At 37.8% G+C, this 22809-nt stretch overlaps 2 protein-coding genes across 5 annotated transcripts; both read left to right on the top strand.

Annotated features, from left to right (window-relative positions):
• The first annotated feature begins 1143 nt into the window (after positions 1-1143).
• LOC128872778 (poly(ADP-ribose) glycohydrolase-like) lies at positions 1144-4912 on the top strand. Of its 2 annotated transcripts, none has more exons than XM_054115803.1 (11): positions 1144-1166; positions 1536-1645; positions 1723-1883; positions 1956-2072; positions 2139-2297; positions 2374-2627; positions 2702-2802; positions 2921-3080; positions 3159-3477; positions 3556-3790; positions 3866-4912. In XM_054115803.1, the coding sequence occupies exons 2-11, from the start codon at positions 1549-1551 to the stop codon at positions 4570-4572; spliced, it is 2310 nt and encodes a 769-aa protein (XP_053971778.1). In that variant the 5' UTR covers positions 1144-1166; positions 1536-1548; the 3' UTR covers positions 4573-4912. The 2 variants fall into 2 exon arrangements, with proteins under 2 accessions (XP_053971778.1, XP_053971777.1); XM_054115802.1 differs by lacking the exon at positions 1144-1166 and adding an exon at positions 1278-1451.
• A 100-nt stretch (positions 4913-5012) lies between these two features.
• LOC128872777 (WD repeat and FYVE domain-containing protein 3) lies at positions 5013-22311 on the top strand. 3 transcript variants are annotated; one of them, XM_054115800.1, is made up of 41 exons: positions 5056-5245; positions 6111-6219; positions 6318-6554; positions 6641-6886; positions 6957-7115; positions 7205-7397; positions 7483-7669; positions 7737-7918; positions 8006-8357; positions 8424-8545; positions 8614-8897; positions 8977-9243; positions 9335-9625; positions 9691-10064; positions 10157-10446; positions 10526-10741; positions 10822-11223; positions 11310-11446; positions 11524-11707; positions 11797-12068; positions 12149-12378; positions 12440-12607; positions 12696-12904; positions 12979-13166; positions 13264-13412; positions 13495-13693; positions 13780-14345; positions 14405-16010; positions 16086-16297; positions 16369-16501; positions 16582-16735; positions 16812-17046; positions 17130-17353; positions 17419-17672; positions 17737-17964; positions 18032-18223; positions 18304-18475; positions 18544-18790; positions 18883-19137; positions 19227-19424; positions 19500-22311. In XM_054115800.1, exons 2-41 carry the CDS (start codon positions 6211-6213, stop codon positions 19612-19614), a joined length of 10338 nt encoding a protein of 3445 aa, XP_053971775.1. In that variant the 5' UTR covers positions 5056-5245; positions 6111-6210; the 3' UTR covers positions 19615-22311. The 3 variants fall into 3 exon arrangements, with proteins under 3 accessions (XP_053971776.1, XP_053971775.1, XP_053971774.1); XM_054115799.1 differs by having other exon boundaries at positions 18538-18790; XM_054115801.1 differs by lacking the exon at positions 6111-6219 and having other exon boundaries at positions 5013-5245; positions 18538-18790.
• The last annotated feature ends 498 nt before the right edge of the window (positions 22312-22809 follow it).

Below are 22809 nucleotides of genomic sequence, written 5' to 3'. Positions count from 1 at the left end.
ATACTCGCGCTCTGATTGGTCAGTGTTTTCCGTTAATATCTCCTCAACGAAGCCTCGGACAACATTTTCGCTAAGGAAAAAGTTGTTTCAAATCACCTCCCGAACCATCCCTTTCAACGACTTCCAACATTTTTGGAACACCCTGTATATCAACTATAAACATCAAGCTTTTTACTAACACCAACTTTACGTAATACATTTGCAAATTACTAAACCTGATATTACCTAATACTATATTTCTACTTTTCTTTAGGGCGATTACGAGCGCCAGTTTTACGAACTTGACGCTGAGAACGGTGCGTATGCGCGAGTGGGAACCATACTGCGCGACGGTATAAAAAGCACTGGTCTCAACTTGAACTTGTAGAACAAGTAATTATACGATTACGTGTTTTTATCTGCTCAAAGTAATTTTCTTACAACGTGATTGCAACACTTTCACAATAAGACTTCAAGACAATATAATAATAAAAATTCTAATGCACCAGGGATCTGCTATATCGATACCAATTATAGGTGCATCGAAGTACACTCTATAAGAAACAGTAACTTTCTAATTGCGTTTATAGTGTACCGTTATCGCGAACCCACTCCATACAGGAGTGCTTTAGTTATGTGTTTCCTTTCCAATTTACCATATGAAGTACTATGCAAATTTTATGCTAATCTTTTTCATTCATGTATTTAAACTATTCTTCAGATTGATTAGTAATACGCATAAATGTAAGATATAATGACTTAAGCATACATGCTTGTCAGTACACTCCAAAGTTCAGTGGAATAGTAATCTCACAGGCAGGGGTCAGTCAATTGTTATTTAATTATGGACGAAATATAGTCGTAAACAGCACGAGTGGATTTAAATAGAAATTTACGACAAACGTTAATTATTTATTAAACACATTAATGTGGCACTTGTATAATTTTTATTACTCACAATCAGACCATTCTCGAGAACAAAAGATGTGTTCGTTTCTTTTGACCTATATATTTCTCATCGAAGTGCCCCTAGTGATAGGCAACCCGTCGTACGCACGAGCATTTCGTCATGTCCGCTCAGGCGTCAATTCTAATAGAGCTGTAATAATTGTGTATATCTTGATAATTAAACGTTAATAGCAGTTACCGTTTTTACACCAGAACATTCAAAAATACACCATTGAAATGTAACTCTGAACACAGCTTTTGTACCGTTCATTCTAGCGTGCAAAATACATACAGCTTTCTTTCTTTATTACATCATCTCTAATTTTCCCGCACTATTGTCGTCTACAATTGTGGCGCCAAACGAGCATACGTGTAACTTCATTCCCAACGAAATGTTTACAATCGAATTGTGAAAGATAAACTAACAAACGATCATTATCGTCGTCGTAATATATCGTGACAATAGCAATTATTTTGTTTTTAAGACACACTATGTACTTTCTTTGTATCGTCATTTTATTTTTGTAGGTGTAGTTTAGATTTCGTTTCATTATACCATTTATTATTATTTTACATGACGTACTACATTTTATTCGTAATGTTTTTAGTTAAACCATTGCGATGTCGGAACCTGGATTATCTTTCGACGAGGAAGTGCTTTCACCAGACGTTTTCGATGATGTAGACATGACAAATAACCCCGAAAACTCCGATGATTGTAAGATATGTAACATACAGAATATTTCTTATGCAGTTCTTTACATTTTTTACACGACTGTGTTTGATTTCACGAAGCACGCTCGATGTCCATTGATGCTAACGAACCGGAACCTTCAGATGGTGTATTCGAATGGAAAGGCATGAGCATGGACGAGATTCGAAAAGGCTTGGGTGTATATGATTGCCAAGAACTTTCTCCCATAGTTCCTTCTATATCTCATACAGTATTAATATTGGTGAGAATTAAATTTGAACTACAATTTTCTGTTTAAAAGCTACATTTTCATTTGTGAATTTTCTGATATTAGTTACCATTACCTGCTCGTGGAACACCAAAACCTTATCCTGCACATCAAGTGGATAAATGGTGCCAGGGTTATGTACGAATGCCACATTCCAAACATAATGTATATCCAATAGATCAGGCATGTAGTATTTATACTTATACATTTCCTAAGTACTATCCATGTTTAATTTGGGTCTTATTATAGAATAAAACTCCTCGTTGCCGAAATAGATGGGAAATAATACAGGAATCACTACTTAGGAATTTTGTTTCAACTCAACAACTAGAAAGTGCAATACTTTCTTATAATCACATATATGCACAACGCTGGGACTTTGCAGCACTGCATCATTTCTTTTCCGAGGTAGTGTTTACAATTGTGTATATCTTATTTGGAACATACCCATTGAATATTCTGACCATATAATTTTAAACTACAGGTAGCTGATGAAGAAGAAACAAATATTTTCTTTGCTGTACTATTGCCAAAAATGATTCAACTTGCTTTACAACTTCCTGTTTTGGTAACTGGTCCTGTGCCTCTTTTGAAACATCACACTAATGCAGCAATCAGTCTTAGCCAATTACAAATAGCCTCTTTACTGGCTAATGCATTTTTCTGCACATTTCCAAGACGTAATTCGACTAAGCCGCAGTCTGAATATGGAACATACCCACAGATCAATTTCAATAGGTATTTCATTAAATGATACTTAAGGCTTTGTTCTAACTATATATTTTGAATACTTTATGAATACATTTATATAGGTTGTTTTCAGCATATAAAGAGGAAAAGTGGAACAGGTGCGAGTCAGTAATGGAAAAAATGAAATGTATAGTACATTATTTCAGAAGGGTGACATCTACAGGTGCGTTATGATTCACCTTAGACGCATAAGTAACGAACGAATGTATCGCGTTTACTCGATTCAATTCTATTAAAGAAAAGAGGAATTTGAACTGTACCATAATTTTTCCATAGAGTAGCCCCAGAGGGTGTAGTAACAATTCAACGACGTTATATACCTAAGTCAGATTGTCCGAAATGGGGCGAACAAGTACAAAAACTTCCACCGTTACACATTACAAGCAAAGGAACGATAGAAACAGAAGGAGCTGGACTCCTGCAAGTGGATTTCGCTAATAAGTAATGAACGTTATTAAGATTGTTACTAAATAAAATTAATTTAAATTTATATTCGTTATAAATTAAAAACGTTTTTAGATACGTAGGTGGCGGTGTTCTCGGCTTAGGATGTGTACAAGAGGAGATAAGATTTGTAATCTGTCCAGAATTAATGGTAACGATGCTTGTTACGGAAGAATTAGATGATACGGAAGCGCTAATTGTTAGTGGCGTCGAGAGATATAGTACATACAAAGGTTATAGTAACACTTTTAAATGGTTGGGTGACTATGTTGACGAAACACCTCGGGATAGCAGTGGACGACGACTGACATCTGTTGTTGCAATCGATGCTCTTTATTTTAAGCACCCGCAATCACAATTCAGTATAAATAACATAACGAGAGAACTTAATAAGGTATTGGTTGTAACATTCATATGCAGATTATGGTGACAGTCGATTAATTATATACTTGATAAAATCTTATTTTACTAGGCATACGTCGGATTCGTTGGATGTGAAAGTAATAGGAACAATCTCCCTGCTATAGCAACCGGAAATTGGGGATGCGGAGCATTTCGCGGAAATTCAAAATTAAAAGTATTATTGCAGCTAATGGCTGCGGCTGTAACAGGTCGAAGTATGGTTTATTTTACTTTCGGAGATACAAACTTACGAGATGATATCGCCGAAATGTATTCGCATTTTGTAGCACACGAGACAAACATAGGTATCGATAAACGCGAAAACTTAATTAAAATATTCCGAACATACGCAGAAATTCACGATATCATCTTTTTTTCAGCCCATATATTTTCTTTATTGATACAGTACCAAGAATTCGCTCCAACCGGGGATTTGGATTTTTATCATTTTTTACATAATCGAAGTAAAATAAAACCTCTGTCGCAGTATTTAAATAAAAATCAGCAAACAAAGATTTCCGTGGTGAAAGAAGATATTTTTAAAACAAGTAAAAGCGTTAATATCAACGACAAGCAGTCTTTTCACTTTAATTTTAAACGACAACAAACGGAAGAAGAAAGAATTCAAGAATGGTTAGCTAATTATGACGAAGATATTGTAAATAAGGAGAAAACGGAATCCGTAAAGGAGGAGTACGTCGAAGTTAAAAATATTCTGGGAAAAGAACAAATTGAAAACAGTGATAGCATAGATGAAAAAGCGGATCAAGATCAAGATAAAGTTGATACAGAGAAGAAAAGAAAGCCATCTTTATGGAAAATTTCAGAAGACACGGGACAAACTAAAATGATTCACAAACAGCGACTATCTGGTCTCGAAGTATTAGATACAAACCAAGAGCTTTCTCATCAGGCAAGTAACAATTGCGATATATTACCAAACGACGAGGGTCAACCAACATCTACCGAATCGAATCACACATGTAAATTTATTCAAATTTTAAACGAAACATCTACGGTATCCTGCAAACGCAATTCATCGACTAAAAAAGTTGGACAGACAACAATTACAGATTTTTTCCATTAAACACCGCGATGATACTGAAATATTTAGGACTAAACGTTTCTTTCAAAGATCGTTTAACATAAGATTTTCTTACCACACGTATTTTGTATATAGGAAACTACTAGCAAATTAAAAAGTTATTGTAAATAAATTTGCAAATATACTGACATCTGTTGTTGCAATCGATGCTTGTTATTTTAAGCACCCGCAATCACAATTCAGTACAATTAACATAACGAGAGAACTTAATAAGATATTGGTTGTACCATTCATATGCAGATTATGGTGACATCTTCAATTGGAATCTGATCGACGATCAATGTAATTACAAGATAATAAATCGCAAAACTGTTTTCGTTTCTTTCTGTATTTGTTCTTAGGTTATCAAAGTATCGATCGATTAAAAATACATCCCCCCTATATGTATAAATAAATTCGTTTGGTACTATTTAAAATAAAAATCCCCGAAATATCGTTTTAAATAGATACTCTTTCAACGGATTCGAAAAGTGAAGAATCTCGCGACCATTGCTGTCACGTGATATTTATCGACGTATCGCGTCGGCCGTGGAGGGTCGAAATTCGACCGTCGAATACGAAGATGGCTACTACCACTGAAATATTAAATACTCTCACAGAAACAGTAATTTTCCGAAAGAAAATGTAGAATTTCCTGGGTTGCGACGCGTTCCAGGTAATAGCCGATCTGTTATCAGCGAGTCTGTCGTGTGTTCGCGCGTTTCTTGTACGCGAAATATCGTGGGCGGTTACGGAGAGTCGTTTTATATTCGACCACCCTAGCTTGACATTTTGACAGGCGACAGACGTAAATATTGAGCCGAGCGTTCGATGAACGTCACTGTCACCGATTGAAAGTGAAAAAATTATCGTGACACGCGCGCGAAAAATTGATTGGTCGTGTTCGATGAATCGTGAAACAATGTTTTCCATTCGTCTGACGCCACTATGTGCCATTTTCACCTGTTATATGTTCTTCGATATGTTAATATTTCGAATGACAGCACAATAAGCTATAACGGATCGAACGATTGCTGTTTTAACGTTCACTGATTTTTTTGTGCGGTTTTCCTTTCACGGTTTTCATATTTGTCTTTTTTCGAATATACTTGCCGTACAACGGTACACGATACCGAGTATTTGATCATTTTTAATATTATCGCCGTGGTAACGTATATTCGCGTTACTTTGTCTTCGCACAACGCTCTAAAGTATTCTTTTATGATTTATTGGTTTTTTGGTATTCCTTAATAATTGAAAGACCAATGACGATTGATCTCGTTTGCACAAAATTTGTATGATATGACTACTACGAATATTAACAAATTATATATATATATATACATATATATCTACATATATATGTATATGTATCATAATGTCACAGATGATTCCATGTTACTTCAACTTACACGAAATTAAAGTTTCTATTGTTATCAGTTTTATACTTTACATTGTATTTCTGTTATTTTATTAATTTTTTGCTAGGGTGTAATAAAGATTTGTTACGTGTCTTCTTACAAGATGCTTTACATTGTTAGACTGTATCTTATAAAACCACCAATGAATTGAGAGTATAGGTTTCATTCTGTGAAACATATAAAATGTAACAATTATAATCTGTGTAATATCCATCCTAAAATGGATAATGTAAGTTTCAACTGTACTAGAACCATATGTTTTATTTAATGGAACCTTAATTTTTATTTAATAGTATCATGTATAATTTCTATTTTGTATTTTTTTAGCAAATTATAAGTATGAACATAATGCGTAAGTTACGAGGGAGTACCAGCGTCGGAGGAATGGGTTCTAGCAGTGCCGGCAGTATAGATGATTGCGTGGGAGCTACAAATCCTCAGCATACCGCACTGGGTCTCATGCACCTTAAGAAACTTTTTTCCGAGTATACCCATCCTCTGCATACCCTCTCAGATGCTGAGCGCGATGATAAGCTATATAATATGTTGCCATTATTTTGCAAAGTAAGTTCTCATGCTTTAAAGGTATCAGCAGATGTGTACATATTTAACATATATATAACAAGTAATAAAACTAATACAATTTTTAGGTATTTGGGTCTAGTCCAGCAGGTGATATGAGCGAGAAGTTTTGGGACATTCTGGCATTTACACAACAAGTGTCTAGATTAATGGTGTCTGAAATTAGGAGAAGGGCAAGCAATCAAAGTACTGAAACAGCAAGTTGTGCCATTGTAAAATTTTTAGAAATTGAAAACAGCGAGGAGTCGAGCAATGGTTGGATGCTACTATCCGCGCTGAATTTACTTGCAGCAGGCGATACTTCTCTAATACAGGTACGCCTGACATAAATACGCTGCTTTTGTTGTTAATATTAATACTAATACGATTTGTATACTTTATCAGGCCATGACTACCGCTTCTGTCCCGTCGACATTGGTAAAATGTTTGTATTTATTTTTCGATTTGCCTGAAATGATCGAGGACGAAGCCGATATTACAGATACGAATAGCGAATTTACTCCAAAGCAACGTAGAATACTGTTACAGAAAATATTTGTTCAAGTAAATATTTGTTTCTTGATTGTCTTAAATATACCTTAATATGTCGGTAAACTTCCTAATCGCACAATTGATCTACCATTAATTCACAGTTGTTGGTGAGATTATGTAGTCATCCGTATCCAGCGGAAGAGCTCGCCCGTAAAGATGACCTTACGTTATTATTCTCAGCAATAACTAGTTGGTGTCCTCACTACAATGTGATGTGGCGTAAAAGCGCGGCAGAAGTATTAATGACTCTATCTCGACATGGACTTACCCAGAATGTAGTGAGCTACATCCACAGTAAGTTTCTCTTTGTATTTATGATAGTTACGGCAGTTTTTCGTATAATTTGATTTTGTGTTAAATAATATCATTTAAATTATAGATAAAGGATGTATAGCACTTTGTGTTGATAATATGCAACGTGTACCTGAGCTGGCACCATTGGAAGTAGTAGAAATGTTCGTCACGGTATTTTGTTTTTTAAAAGATTCCAGTGAAGTATCGCAAACGCTTCTGGACGATTTTCGCGCTTGTCAAGGATATATGTTTCTATCGGAATTTTTATTGAAGTAAGAGTTGGAAATGATTTGCTAACTTGAATTTATTCCGTATTTTATAAATATGTATATTTTACAGGCACGCTCCATCGAGATTAGAACAAGATAGTAGAGCGGAAGCACAGGATGCCATTCGGAATTTAGTTCTTATGCTGGCATCTTTAACGATGTGCGGTCATACAGAATTGAAGCCAAGTCAAGCTAGCATGGGATCTTTATTTCAGATGCTTGGCTTTACTTTACCTCAACCAAGTAACAGAGGTATAATAATTTAATCATGCAAAAATTATCTTAGACTGTAATCGTCTACTAAGAAAATTCTACTTTAAAGTATTGCTGTTATTACAGGAGGAAGTGTTCGAAATATCCAAGCGTTCCAAGTACTACAATCCGTATTTGTAAAGTCTAATTCACCACTTTTATGTTGTACTATCCTCGATGCAATATCTAGCGTATATCACAGTGATAATGCCAATTATTTTATACTCGAGGGACAGTACACATTGTCCGAATTCGCAGAAAAGATCCACTTAAAAAATCGAGAAATACAAGAAAAGTTCTTTCAGTTGCTAGAATTCATAGTGTTTCAACTTAATTTCGTGCCTTGCAAGGAACTTATATCTTTGTCTATACTATTAAAAACGAATAATTCGACTAGCTGCAGTATCTTGTGCATGGAAACACTCCTCAATATACTCAGGTAATATACCAAGTACATCCCGGTTAAATTTTCTCTATTGGTTTCTAACCGGTTGTCTTCTTTTAGACATAACAATATATTTAAAGATGTGTACAGAGAAGTAGGTATGTTAGAAGTGTTTGTTACGTGTCTTCACCGTTACGCAACTTTACTTAAGGATAAGCAAGCTGCGCATGATCAAGGATTAGGTGGGGATTCATTATTTTTATGTTTTCCGTTAAAATTCGAAATGATCGAATATTTTTTTTTCTTTCAGAATACAAAATATGCCCAGAAGATGAACGATTGGGTGCCTTAGTAATGGAAGCTCTGACGACATTATTAGCAGGCAATGTTCAAAATGCTAATGTCTTCAGGGAGTGCGGCGGAGCGCGTTGCGCTCATAATCTCGTGCCCTACACAGACTGTCGATATCAAGCGCTTGGCATTGTTAGAGAATTAATACTTAGTGCAGGGGGAGACGATGATATGGCTACATTACTAGGTGTCATGCATTCAGCACCTTCCCATGCCTTAGTCTTAAAGACGCATATATTAAAAGTTTGTTTCCGGATACTAATAGCAATCATTAAAATTTGTAATGATACTACAAATATTATAAAATATTGTGATTTTTTAGTCTTTGTTGGCTTGCTTGAGGGAATCGCACCGAACCAGAACTGTCTTTCGGAAAGTGGGAGGTTTTGTTTACGTGATGTCCGTTTTAGTATCTTTGGAAGGTCAATTGGGTACGCAAAGATCCGATGGTATAGAACCTTGCAACGACGTAATAAAACGAACACCACAGGAAGAGACACAGTTGCTGACACTCTTACACGTCGTATTTCACACAATAAGTACAGCTATGAGATTCGAACCAGCGAACGCGAAATTTTTCCATCACGAGGTGAATTTTTGATTATTATTGTTAATTCAAATTTGTAAATCAAACTTGTAAATTTATAGTAACCCGTTAAAATGTAATGATCGTTGTATAGATATGCCAATCGAGTTTGTGTGACACTCTACGACTTCTTGGGTGTTTCTCGACACAAACGAAACTTAAGGAAATAGATTTAATACCAACCACGAACTACCACAACATGTTATTGTTGCTATTTACTGGGAGTGTATTAGAACCCATATTTCCAGACATCATGCCAAAGACGCTCGCGTATGCATGTTTATTGCTACGTCTTCTCTACGATGTAGCGCTCGACTCTTTCGATAAGCCAAATTTGGCAGGCTTAGGAATGAGGTCGCCGAGTCATAAACAAAATAGCGTCGAGGTAAATTTGCAGTTTACATTTTACAACGTACGGTGACTTGCGCTATATCGTATATTTATTTTTAGCAACAAAAATCTTTTGATTCTCCGGGTAGCGGTAAGAGAACTGTCATAAACTCTTTAAATCTGAGTCCTCCTACTCCCGAGCCAATAGTGGTACACCCTGGCATAGTTGTCGGAATGTTACACTTGCTTCCATCAGTTTCGGAACCATCCAATATACAAATGGCTCTAGCTTTGCAATTGTACATAGCGGAAATCATTAAAAGTTTGGTGCGCTCGGAAAGAAATCAACAAATAATGTGCGAAGCTGGGATGGCTGGTGAATTGCTATCGATGGGGAGAATTGCATTGCAAGATGAAACGCATCCCCTTCATCAGCCGTTACAATATATTATAGAAAGACTCGCGGCACAATCTTTAGAACCACGTGACCTTAGGTAAGATGTAAAATAATTTTATCGCAGAACCACTCATTATACAGGATGAGACACTTGGAACTTGTATATAACACATGCATACCTAATTACAGAGAATTTTTACGCTTGGGTGATCCATTATGTTGTATATCACTCGATGACATTGAACCAAATAAACCTAGAGGCGGACCTGTCCCGCTGACTCGCATTAAAACTTTAGTGTCAATGACAACGCCGAAAGATTTTCGCGCCCATGGGTCTTGTACTTTACCACCTTTCGTAGAACTTGATATGAGCGCAGAAGGATTTGCATGTTTATATTTACCCAGCGTCGCACCACAAAGTACAACTCCGCCTACGGTAGTGGCTGCTGACAGTAGCGTACTCGGTGGAATTGGTTCAGGTAAATGTTAACTCGCTAAATGTAAGCATACTACGATGTATATACATTCTACAAATGTAATTATACAAACATTTTCTAGGCGATAGATTGTTTCCTCCGCAAACTGGACTAACCTATAGTACATGGATATGCGTTGATAAATTTAGCGATTCTAGAACTGATCCTCACTGTGTAAGATTATTAACCTTAGTGCGTACTCCACAATCAGCGAGAGATTTGATCTGTCTAACTGCGGTTCTCAGTGCTCGAGATAAAGCTATTATCGTATCAACGCAGGAGACACAGATGCCGCAAAGTAAGCTCTATCAACGTGTACAATGTATACATATCAATTAAAATTCGTATAGTTGAAATTCAAAATGATTATTCGTTTAGATGTAGGCGAATGGGAACCAGAAGGAACCGGTGAATGTGGTGCAAGGGTCTGGTGTCCCGACTTACTCCACGAAGGACAATGGCATCACATAGCTATAGTATTAAACCGCGCTGTATTAAAAAATTCAAGCTTCTCGTTATATCTGGATGGTCAACACATTCACAGTCAGAAGCTTCACTATATTACGCAAGTTCCTGGAGGAGGAGCAGCGAATTTGACGGTAGCTTCGCCAGTATACGGGTACATAGGTACGCCTCCTTGTTGGCGACGCTACTCTAGGTTGGCATGGAAGCAGGGACCGTGTCACTTGGTAGAAGAAGTGTTTAATTCGCAAAGTATAGCGACACTGTTTAAATTAGGCCCACATTATATGGGTAGCCTACAAGCTCCACAGTTATTAGGTATTTGTCTTAATTCTGAACGAATTCGTATGATCGCAATCACAAGTATCACTCGGATACAAACACAGTTCTTTCTTAAATTTCAGTTCAAGAACCTTTGATGCCTCTCGTTGCGGAAGAGAAAGTTGTATTTGGATTAAATGCCAAAGCGATGTCTCAATTAACGCTAGCTAAAATTAGGAAAGTTTATAGCCGCGCTGATAATAAGTCAATTGCTAAACAAGTATGCACGATTTTTTGTATTATTTATGTAAACCAATATTCATGTGTTATTAATCGAATCGTATCGCTTTCGAACAGCTTGGTATGTCATCACACGAAAATGCCACGCCTATTAGGGTCCTTCACAATTCAGCAGGACATCTTAGCGGACCAGCAAGAGCACTAGGAGGGGTAGTTGTTGGTTATCTCGGTGTTCGTGTTTTTAGTCCTCGACCAGTAGCCACAATGATCGACAATGTGGGTGGTTGTTCGGTGTTATTAGGTAATTTTGCGATAGTAATTCTTTTATGAACGTATCGAAAAACTAGTCCAAGAGTAATTTCAATTCATAATTTACTTTCGTTTCTATAGGTCTAATAGCCATGGCGCAAGATGTAGAATCTCTATACGCTGCGGTTAAGGCATTAGTTTGCGTCGTGAGATCCAATCAGGCGGCCCAGCAGGAAATGGATCGTCGAAGAGGATATCAGACATTGGCAATGTTACTACGAAGGAAATGTCCTCTTTTAAATAGTCACATACTCCATCTTACGTTCAGTCTTGTCGGTACAGTAGACAGCGGCAGAGAAACTAGCGCGATACCTAACGTCACAGCATTTCAGGATCTTCTGTGCGATTTGCAAGTACGATTGCTTTGTATCGTTAACAAGTTTTCTAGCTTAGAAATAAACATTATAAGAAAAGAGTTTCAAATTGTTTCTAGGTCTGGCATGAAGCACCAGGAGAACTATTAAGATCGCTATTGGAACATTTGTACGAATTAATTGCAGAATCAAGCGAGAAAAGAACAAACTTACGGTTAATGAGGGATTTGCAATTAGTGCATAAATTGTTGCACATTTTAAGCGATGTAAAACAAAGTACCACGAGGCAAATTCTACTCGCCTTACTCAGTATCCTACTAAGTCAACCGAGACAAGCTGATTTACTATGGTAATTTGTTGCATCTTTACGTATTGAAATCATTAATATTAATATTAATCCTTTCTCGTAGGTTTGGTCAGTTTATTGTAGCTACGTTGCCTCAAAGTTCGGAGAAGCATTTAATTCTTCGAGAAAGCGAAGGAAACAAGGAAGGGGAGGGGGAACACATACTTTTACGAAACCGTTGTTTACAACTTTTGCATTCTTTGTTGTTTAATGGTCCCAAGCCAAATATAAAGTAAGAAGTCTTCTAACGTAGTGTTACCGTGGAGAAAAACGGAAAGCAAATGTGCGATCGTTTATTTAAATTTAATAATATTTTTCAGTATGTGCGAGGAATTATCTAAAGTGTTAGGCTTAGATTGGATATTACTGTTTCTTCAATCTGGGCTTCATAGTACAACAGTGATATGGGGGTTGCGAATTTTAGTGGCTGTTTGTTCCGTTCAACCGATATTACAGAAGTTTAAAGAAGGAACCAGCAACGGTAGCTGGCTGCGTCACACGGATCACAATAAAATGGCGCTAGCTCTTGGTATTCGCCTGAAAAAAATTAAATTCGTAGGATAAGTAGTACATAACTATTTTCTATTTTTAAATTCTTCTTAGGTTGTCACCAGCAAATGTCAGGTGGGGAAAGCAAGCCATCCGGTCTTCACGTACCAGGATTTCAACATTTGGGATGGTTATTACCGCAGCACGTAGACCTTGTTCCAGAGTTATACTTTCTTTTTATCGCTCTTATGATGGGACAACCCGTGAAATTATTGCCTACAGATTCGAAAGTCATTTTAAAAGTTCAGTATTCCAAGAACATTTTCACTCCCTATTCTATTCTAATAATGGTTGAACTAAACGTAAATGTAACAAGCGTCCTGTGTTTTATAATAATAGCTCGATTTGGATAACGTGTGGAACTTCCTGTTCGGCGTTCCGGCGAACCATACTCTGTCATCATTTGCGAGTAGAATTAATCTTTGCCCCGAAGCCGTGGTTACCCTGTTAGCTATGGTGCGAACAATGCTGAATAATTACTCGGTCAAGTAAGTGTTTACAATCAAAACAAAGTCAAACTCGTATGTTCTCTAAAAAATTTCGTTAACTCGCTCATTTTTTATTTAACAGTCCTGAGTCCCTGCCAGATTGGTTAAGCGATTATCCAGTGACAATAATACAGTTCCTGTTCTTCCTTTATCATAATTTTACGGACTTCATGCAAGTGTTTATGTCTGCGGAAGTGTTGGGCGCATTAGCTGGTACTCTGTTCCCGAAACCTACAAGTTCCAGCCAAGATAGCAGCGGAGCTAGTACTCCAGCAGACGAGGTTAATTTTACACATCGACCACGAGTATTTTTTCCATTGACTGTAAAATCAATATTAGTTAACATTATAAGTTTTCGTTATTTTAGCAAGAACCGGTATTGGTGAGATCTCCATCAAAGGATGTCGGCTTGACGAATCATCCAGCGAAAAAGTTTGTTATGGACTTTTTACGAGTAATCGTGGTAGATTCCCTTTCTTTGCCAGTCACTGCGAAATCTCCGCCAGCTATCGACCTGGTATTGGAAGCATGGCCAGAACACGCTTCTACTGGACAGCAAACGCGCTATCAGACGGAGATTCTGTCTATTCTAATGGAGCATCTACTAGCCGCAGATGTTTTAATTGGAGAACAAGCGGCGTTACCTGTAGTCCCTGGAGGCTCGGTCAATAATATAACTAACAACGTGTGTTACGTCGCAGCCAGAATAGTAGATAAATTGTGGCAAGGCGCATTGACAAAAGACCCACACGAGGTGTTCGATTTCATTGTCAAATTAATTGGACAAGCAAAACGACGGCCTGGTGTCGTTAGTATGGAAGGTCTTCACCACTGTCTGAACAGAACGATACTATTTTTGCTGTCACGACCAACGGATTCGATAGCCGATCAAATGGCTGTATTAGAAGCACTACATAAGCTCACAACTCATAGGTAACATTGACCTTTCCTAATATTTTCATTGAGTTTTACTATAAGATATCGTTTCGCAGGTTGTTAGTCTTTGGTGCTGGTAACCACGAATTGGAATTCATCAGTTGTTTAACTTACTGTTTACTACAACTAACAACCGACGTCAAAGTTACGCTCGATACAAACATGAGAACAATGTGGCACCTTAATCCGCAAGTCGAAGCCAGCGACGATAGGCTTACGTCTCATCAAGGTCATAACTTGATGGCCGTCGCTGCGACAAGAGTTTGGGAAGAGTTATACGTATGCAAGAAACCTGCCATAGAGGAAGTTTTTAAAATCACACTTCCAGCGCCTGTAGGTAACGAACGCGCCCCTGAGTTATCGCTAGTGAGGGATCAAATGCATGAAGCTGCGACCAGGCTTTGGTTGAATTACGTTGTCATGGAAAGGAAAGCTTCGTACAGGGTTCCTTGGGAACTTCACAATCAAATACAATCGAAAATTCAAAAAGTAACGGGTGGTTTGACGAGATTAGCAAGTCGAACGAAAGTCCGTAAAGAGGAATCTGTGCGTGTCAGGCTGAGATTACATCAGAACACAGTAGCACAGTGGACAGAGCAACACATTGCACTGGTCCGCGAGCTTGCCGCAGGAAAGCGGTTGCAGTATATACAGACTAATCAACATACTCAGCGATACGTGTATCAAGAATGGTTGCAAACCGAAACAGAGTTGACGAGAGAACGCGGTTTGTGGGGACCACCGACACCCACCAGGCTTGATAAATGGATGCTAGATATGACCGAGGGTCCGTGTAGGATGAGAAAAAAGATGATGAAAAACGAGCTTTTTTATATACATTACCCGTACCGACCTGAATTGGAACATCCTGATAACAAACAACTGAAGTACAAGGTAGCAACAAGCACCGACAGTAAGGAATATTATCTGAAACAACTCGGTAATTCATCCGGCATGTTCGAACGGGAACGAGATCCTGTTATCGACGACACTCCATTAAACGTCAACGAAAGTTCCACGGAAAGCGAACCTCCAATGGTACCCTGTACGCTGGAACGTCACGCAAGCGAGCCAGACGAAGCACCAGAGGACAACGAGCAAGAAGAAGAAAATAATCAGACCGTCCCAGACAATCAAACTTTGATACGGCTATTAGAGGAACACGAGAAGATAAGTCACATGTTCAGATGTGCCAGAATTCAAGGTTTAGACACGACCGAAGGTTTGCTCTTATTTGGAAAAGAACACTTTTACGTGATTGACGGATTCACGCTGCTAAAGTCCAGAGAGATAAGGGATATTGAGAGTTTACCCGAGGCTTACGAACCAATATTGCCATCCCCTGGGTCTCCTAGAAGATCTAGAGCGATGAGACAATGCTCGAAATTTAATTACGAAGATATCAGAGAGGTACACAAAAGAAGATATCTATTACAACCGATGGCATTAGAGGTATTCAGCGGAGACGGTAGAAATTATTTGTTAGCGTTTCCGCGTAAAGTGAGAAACAAGGTTTATCAGAGATTTATGACTTTCGCAACGGCGATCGCTGACAGCGCGCAACAGTCTGTGGCCGGCCAGAAGAGAACAGCGAACGTGGAACAGGCTACAGGTCTGTTATCGAACCTGATAGGCGAGACTTCGGTTACCCAACGATGGGTGGTGGGTATTTAAAATAACAATGAATTTTCTAGTCTATATATTCAATTACGATTAATGAAAATGTCCGTTTTTCAGAGAGGCGAGATATCCAATTTTCAATACTTGATGCATCTCAACACTTTAGCTGGTCGTAGTTACAATGACTTGATGCAGTACCCGATATTTCCTTGGATTTTGGCCGACTACGATAGCGAAGAGTTGGATCTCACTGATCCAGCAACGTTCAGAGACTTTGGTAAACCTATGGGCGCGCAGAGCCCGGAACGACTGTTGCAGTTCAAAAAAAGGTACTTAGGTATTAACCTCGTACAGGATACTAAATGAATGACTTAATCTTTTATATTTACGTTCAATTCAGATACAAAGAATGGGACGATCCGCATGGGGAAACACCTCCTTACCACTACGGAACACATTACTCTTCAGCGATGATTGTATGTTCTTACTTGGTGAGAATGGAGCCGTTCACGCAACATTTTCTTAGATTACAGGTTCGTAAAGGCAAATTCGTTATCAATTTAAATTGCGTTGCTGGGTATACTGATAGAGAACCCTTGGAATTATCATTTAGGGTGGACATTTTGATCTGGCGGACAGAATGTTCAATAGTATAAAGGAAGCTTGGCTTTCCGCTTCTAAACATAATATGGCCGATGTGAAGGAGCTCATACCGGAGTTCTTTTACCTTCCAGAATTTCTCGTCAACTCGAATCACTTTGACTTAGGTGACTACCCTGCGCTCGTGTTCTACCGAGTCGTTAATAGAACAATCACGATTAACGCTACAAATTATTCCTTCAGGTTCTAAACAGAGTGGTGTACAATTGGGAGACATTGTACTTCCACCATGGGCAAAGCAGGATCCACGAGAATTCATACGCGCGCATCGACTCGCTTTGGAATGCGATTACGTCTCGCAACACCTTCACCAATGGATCGACTTGATATTCGGTTGCAAACAAAACGGTCCAGCTGCGGTTGAAGCTGTCAATGTGTTTCACCATTTGTTCTACGAAGGCAACGTGGACATTTACAAGTACGTTTTCCTTGATATTTATTTCTTAAGAATATACTAGTAATTTATCTTTCGTCAATCTAAACGCGGTATCCTTCTTCTAGTATCGATGATCCCTTGAAAAAAAATGCGACCATCGGGTTCATTAACAATTTTGGGCAAATACCGAAACAATTGTTTAAAAAACCACACCCGGCTAAGAAAATGACACAAAGGACCAGTGTTATCGACCCTGGGCCAATCACTCCCGGCTTAAGCATAACCACGTCTGACAAATTGTTCTTCCATAATCTTGATAACTTGAAACCATCGCTTCAGCCTATCAAAGGTTCGTTACTTGTATTTCGGGCTTCACCTTAGTGTTTTCTAACGTTGAGTATTCATCTTTTTCAGAATTAAAGGGTCCCGTCGGACAGATACTGCACATAGACAAAGCAGTATTGGCCGTTGAACAAAATAAAACGCTGATTCCGCCTACGTATAACAAGTACGTCGCATGGGGTTTCGCGGATCACTCCCTCAGAATAGGAAACTACGATAGCGACAAAGCGATATTCGTCTGCGAGGCTATGATGCAAAACAGCGGAGAGATAGTTGCTTGCGTTTGCCCGTCTTCCAAACTGATAGTAACCGCTGGCACAAGCTCCGTAAGTTGTCGTTTGAATTCCACGTTTACAGAACAGCTTTTACAGGTAACACCGTTTTCAACAGGTTGTGACGGTTTGGGAGTACACCAAGAGGCAACTGTCTATCAAACAATGTCTGTACGGTCACACCGACGCCGTCACGTGTTTGTCATCGAGTCCAGCGTACAACGTGATAGTATCAGGATCTCGAGATGGAACGGCAATTATATGGGATCTATCTCGATGCTTGTTCGTTCGCCAACTCAGAGGACACGCGGGACCAGTGGCCGCAGTAGCTATAAACGAATTGACGGTGTGCCTAAACAGTCGAATACAATTTCTTCATTTCTTGCAATTTGCTCTATAATTATTTCTTACAGGGAGACATAGCTACCTGCGCGGCAACATGGCTGCACGTGTGGAGCATCAATGGCGAAGAATTGGCGAGCGTTAATACATGCGTTGGCCGAGCTGATAGGATGCAACAAATCTTATGCGTTGCTTTCAGTCAAACTCACGAATGGGATTCGCAGAACGTTATCATGACGGGATCGACTGACGGCGTAGCTCGAGTAAGAATGTTTCTGTGCGTCTTAACGTTACAAGGGAACGTTCCCTTATTGGTTAAGAGAAATTGTTGTATGGTTTCTAGATGTGGTCGATGGATTACGTGCAAGTGCCTGCAGAAGAAGAGAAACCAGAAGAAGCCGCAAACGCGAAGGAGAAAAACCCGAAGTCGAGTAGAAGTGAAAGTCAGAATGAAACTACAAAGAAACGGGTACACGAACTAGTTAAACAGATGAGCATTTCTGCCGAGGGATCAGGTAAAAATAACCTCAAAAATAGTATCGATATGATCGTATATGTTTTTTTTAATCGTTCATAGTTTTAGCTATGCTTGCGAAAAGCGGATCAGAGAGCAGTCTCTCCGAACCTGAGAATTCTAAAGAAGCATCCAGATTACACGAAGAGAAAGAAGAATGCTCGGATAACGAGTCGAGCAACGGTTCCACCAGCAAACCATCACCGCAGAATAATAACACGTCGACTGTTGTACTTAGAAGAAAAAGTCGAGGAAATCCCATGTTTCGCAAAAGCGAGGGTGGAGGACGCGCAGATAGCGAGGGTACACAGACAAGGTAACACGACGACTTCAACATCTTTTCAATATTTGCAGTCATCGTTTTTTAGTATTCGACCATGGTATAATAGGTAGAAAATATTTTTACAGCGAGTCAGCCAGCATTGTCGGAGACTCTGAAGGAGCATTACGGGCTAGTAAAAGCGACACGAGCTTAACGGACAGCTTCGTCATGGTCACCGAAGCTGACACCAAACCTAAAAGGATCAATCCACAAAATATCTTAAGAGACGGTTTCAAGTGGCAACGGCAATTAGTGTTTAGAAGTAAATTAACGATGCACACCGCGTATGACCGGAAGGATAACACGGAACCAGCGTCTATAACAGCTCTCGCTGTGTCAAGGTAAACAATTTATTATGAAGGATGAGAAATAGAATTAGCCCTCGCATAACTTTCGTAATTCGAGCATAGCGTTTTTAATTAATCTGCAGAGATCACAGAACGGTGTATGTAGGAGATACGAGGGGGAGGGTCTTTTCATGGAGCGTGTGCGAGCAACCAGGACGCACGGTTGCCGATCACTGGCTCAAAGACGAAGGAGCAGATTGTTGCGTTGGCTGCGGGGTTAGATTTAATCTTTACGAGAGAAGACATCACTGTCGCAACTGTGGACAAGTATTCTGTTCAAAGTAAGTTCTTAAAGTTACTATTTGATGCATACAATTACGCGTGTTATTAATGCGAGGTTATCTTTTTCCATACAGATGCAGCCGATTCGAGTCGAAAATATCGAGACTCGGGATTTTAAAGCCTGTTAGAGTTTGTCAAGGTTGTTATTCGTCATTACGCTCTCAACATTCTGCTGAGAGCAGCGCTTAATATAGCAGTATAGTACAGTCTCGTGTAAGTAACCGGTTCGAGAATGGGTACAGCTTGAATGTACATACATAATCACGGGTACCTCATTTACGTCTTTACTCGTATTCTCGTGAGAAAAAAAAAATGATGAAGCGCGCCTTCATATCTCACTTTCGTATCTTGCATAAGACTTGCATTTCTACTAGCGAGGCAGGAGAACTGATCGCTGCATTTCAATCTTTCGTGCAATCGTTGTCTTCAATTTTCTCAGTTACGCGAACTGGAACTATTATTTTACTTGTTCCTCTACTTTTCTTTTATATATTTTCTGACTATAAATAATATAATTTTCGTTTACTATAATTCCAATAAACTAGGATATTTCCTACGAATGATCGGCCTGCTTCGCTTCATCGACAGGTTTATACTCGATGAATTTTTGAAGACGATATTCGGACAATTTATGCGACATAGGGAATGCACACATTACAAGATGCAAATATGTTCTTCATTTTTTTACTATCCCTGAATCTCGATCCTTTTTCTGATACTTTTTTACATCGTGTGTGTGTTTGTACTTTACGACGCCTGAGCATAATATGTACAGTCGCCTTCTGTTGTACATTTGACGTAAACTTTGGGCTCTCTTTTATTTATTTACTTTATATTTTAACCAAAACAGATCATTGTCAGAATCTCTATAAACACAATAATGTATAGCGGACTTTATTTAACAAACTTATTCTGTGATTATTTTTTCCTACTTTTAATTAAACGAACATATACGATCAATAAATTTCAAACGTGATCATTGATAATTATTTATATAATGAATATATATACATATATATATATAATAGTATAACATTCCGTACATGTAAGTATAATGTTATACTATTTAGGCGACTAATTTCCCTGTCAGAACGCTTACATTGTTTGTCGTATCTGACTGTATTAGATAATTATTGTTAATATTTATTTTAAATTATAGTAAAATAGTATACAAGATGTCAATATTGTTAATGGAAAAATATAAGATTTAATATTTATCAGATTTACCAAAAAAAAAAAAATTATATATCTATACCGTGTATTACTCCTACTGCTACACTTTTGTATTACGTTTTAACCGTAATTGCTACTCCATAAAACGTTATTTCTTTATTTTTACGATAATGTTCTGTACATAACGCAGTGATAATACCCGGTGTGATCGGTTTTAAGGATCGTCGATGGTGTATAACTTACCATCGCGTCTCACGAAAAGGCAGGTCTTTTATTTTTCCATTTCATAGAATTGAGAAACGTTTATTGGCTTGGAAAGCTAAGAATACATGTATTACGATTCGATAAAAAAAAAAAAAACAAGCAAACAAGACACACAGTTTGGAGTTCACCGTTTGTGACCGCTGCCTCAACAGGTGTAACACTCGTAACTTTATAATAGACAATACCTTCAATGACATAAAAGTGTTATTAACTGTAAGTCGGTTAAATGAAACCATAGACTCTAAAACCAGCAGTAAATAATTAAATATATTCTAAACAATGTGGTAAATGTGGAATACGCTCGTTTGTTCACAATGTTCATATTATATATCGTGACCGTATCTGTAAAATTAATCGTGGAAACAGAGGTAAATTACAACAACAACAACAACAACAAAAACCGTGTTCTTGTATATGAATTTTATAGAGTTTTGAAAAAGAATCACCGTACGTTACGTACTTTTCGTTGGGCAATTGAGTTTATCTAACAGCTAGGAAGAATACCTGAACTCCGACTAAACGTGCAACAGAATTTGTATAAATGCAAAGATCGCGGTATTAAATGACAAAAAAAAAGAGAAAAAAAAAGAGAAATGACTCCCTGTACGAATAACAAATTCTACCATTTGTATTCTATCGACACACTTCCATTTTTCTAAAGGCACAAATTTTATAAAGACCGAGGGATAACGCGACGACTAACAAACTGAGAACGAGTGAAATGCAAACGATGAAAAATGTCGTTTCAACGTGGTATTACAATGTTTACTAGTGCCGAGCTGTTCGCTAGTGAAATCCATTAAGAGCACAATGTTTAACGAGCATTCTTTCAGGAAGGATGCGTTTGATACGAGGGTCAAAACGTGTAGGTAATGCTGGGAATTTGGACGAATTTCAAACACTTGAAAAGTCTCTTAATTATGCAGATGCATGAAGAAGAATTTACCACGTATCTTATGCTAATATGTGTGTCATTATTACATGCCAGTTCTAATAAAACATTGCCAATTATCCTTACTTTTGTACTCCTACATATATACAGACAAAACAAAGCTTATACTTAGTTCTGCGTTGGAATTGGAAGGCTTGCAGATAACAGTGATCGACCAATGATTGAAATTCATTTCCCGGAGGGTTTCTTGTTAATTCCCTTCACTATAAGCCAAAGTGATTTACAAAGACAACTTAAATGAGAGCAGGATGAATCTAACTACTTACAAATGTATTATTTTACTAGGAATTATTACCATGTAGATAATATAATTAGAACAAAGAAATCAAATGCAGAAGCAAGTATAATTTCTAGTCAGATGCATTGGGTACCCATTAATCTTAATTTGGCAAGCAAAATTTTGTTTTTATGATTTTTAACAGTATTATTTGTATTCGTATTTCAATGCGTTGGCGTTTATGTACCACATGTATTATAAAATAGATCTTTATATAAAATTTATCGTGTATTTTATTACATTTTATTACGATCAAGGGAGCGATGGTTGGTTTTATAATGTATTCGAAATTGAACAATGATTGTACCACGTAATGTCTAAATAGGAACGATTAAAAGGCAAACTTGCATAATACGTATTTATACATCGTGTTATCCATAAATATTATAAGTTTAATAACATCATGTACGAATACATATTACGTAATGTAAAATTAATTTCATAATGCAATTCGACAATATTGCTTTGCTCTTGTGTCCGTACAATAATATAATTTTACGATACGATTTAACTTGTTCCGGTTCCTTTAATTCTGTTATCATCAGTTATCATACTAACTCGAATCGCAAATGCGTTGTCTAACATCTGTATAGCTATAACGATTATATAACTTTACAAGAGACTGTCAAAAAAAAAGAATCGTTTCGTCAGAATGCATAAGATTGTATTTTCTCAAACATTAGGGAAGAAAACAAGCTGCTATTAATTTTACAATGTC

This window comes from Hylaeus volcanicus, chromosome 2 (genome assembly GCF_026283585.1).
Source record: "Hylaeus volcanicus isolate JK05 chromosome 2, UHH_iyHylVolc1.0_haploid, whole genome shotgun sequence".
Classification (NCBI taxonomy): Eukaryota; Metazoa; Arthropoda; class Insecta; order Hymenoptera; family Colletidae; genus Hylaeus; species Hylaeus volcanicus.
The sequence above is the reverse complement of the archived record's forward strand: the minus strand, read 5'-3'. Positions and strand labels throughout refer to the sequence as shown.

What these genes read in the sequence shown, in the direction of transcription:
- LOC128872778 (XM_054115803.1), top strand. Translation starts at nt 1,549, where the DNA reads ATGTCGGAACCTGGATTATCTTTCGACGAGGAAGTGCTTTCACCAGAC. An exon ending in CCCCGAAAACTCCGATGATT is followed by an intron (nt 1,646 to 1,722) that starts GTAAGATATGTA and finishes GATTTCACGAAG; the next exon opens with CACGCTCGATGTCCATTGAT. An exon ending in CAGAAGGGTGACATCTACAG is followed by an intron (nt 2,803 to 2,920) that starts GTGCGTTATGAT and finishes TCCATAGAGTAG; the next exon opens with CCCCAGAGGGTGTAGTAACA.
- LOC128872777 (XM_054115799.1), top strand. An exon ending in ATCTTCTGTGCGATTTGCAA is followed by an intron (nt 12,069 to 12,148) that starts GTACGATTGCTT and finishes AATTGTTTCTAG; the next exon opens with GTCTGGCATGAAGCACCAGG. An exon ending in TAAAATGGCGCTAGCTCTTG is followed by an intron (nt 12,905 to 12,978) that starts GTATTCGCCTGA and finishes AATTCTTCTTAG; the next exon opens with GTTGTCACCAGCAAATGTCA.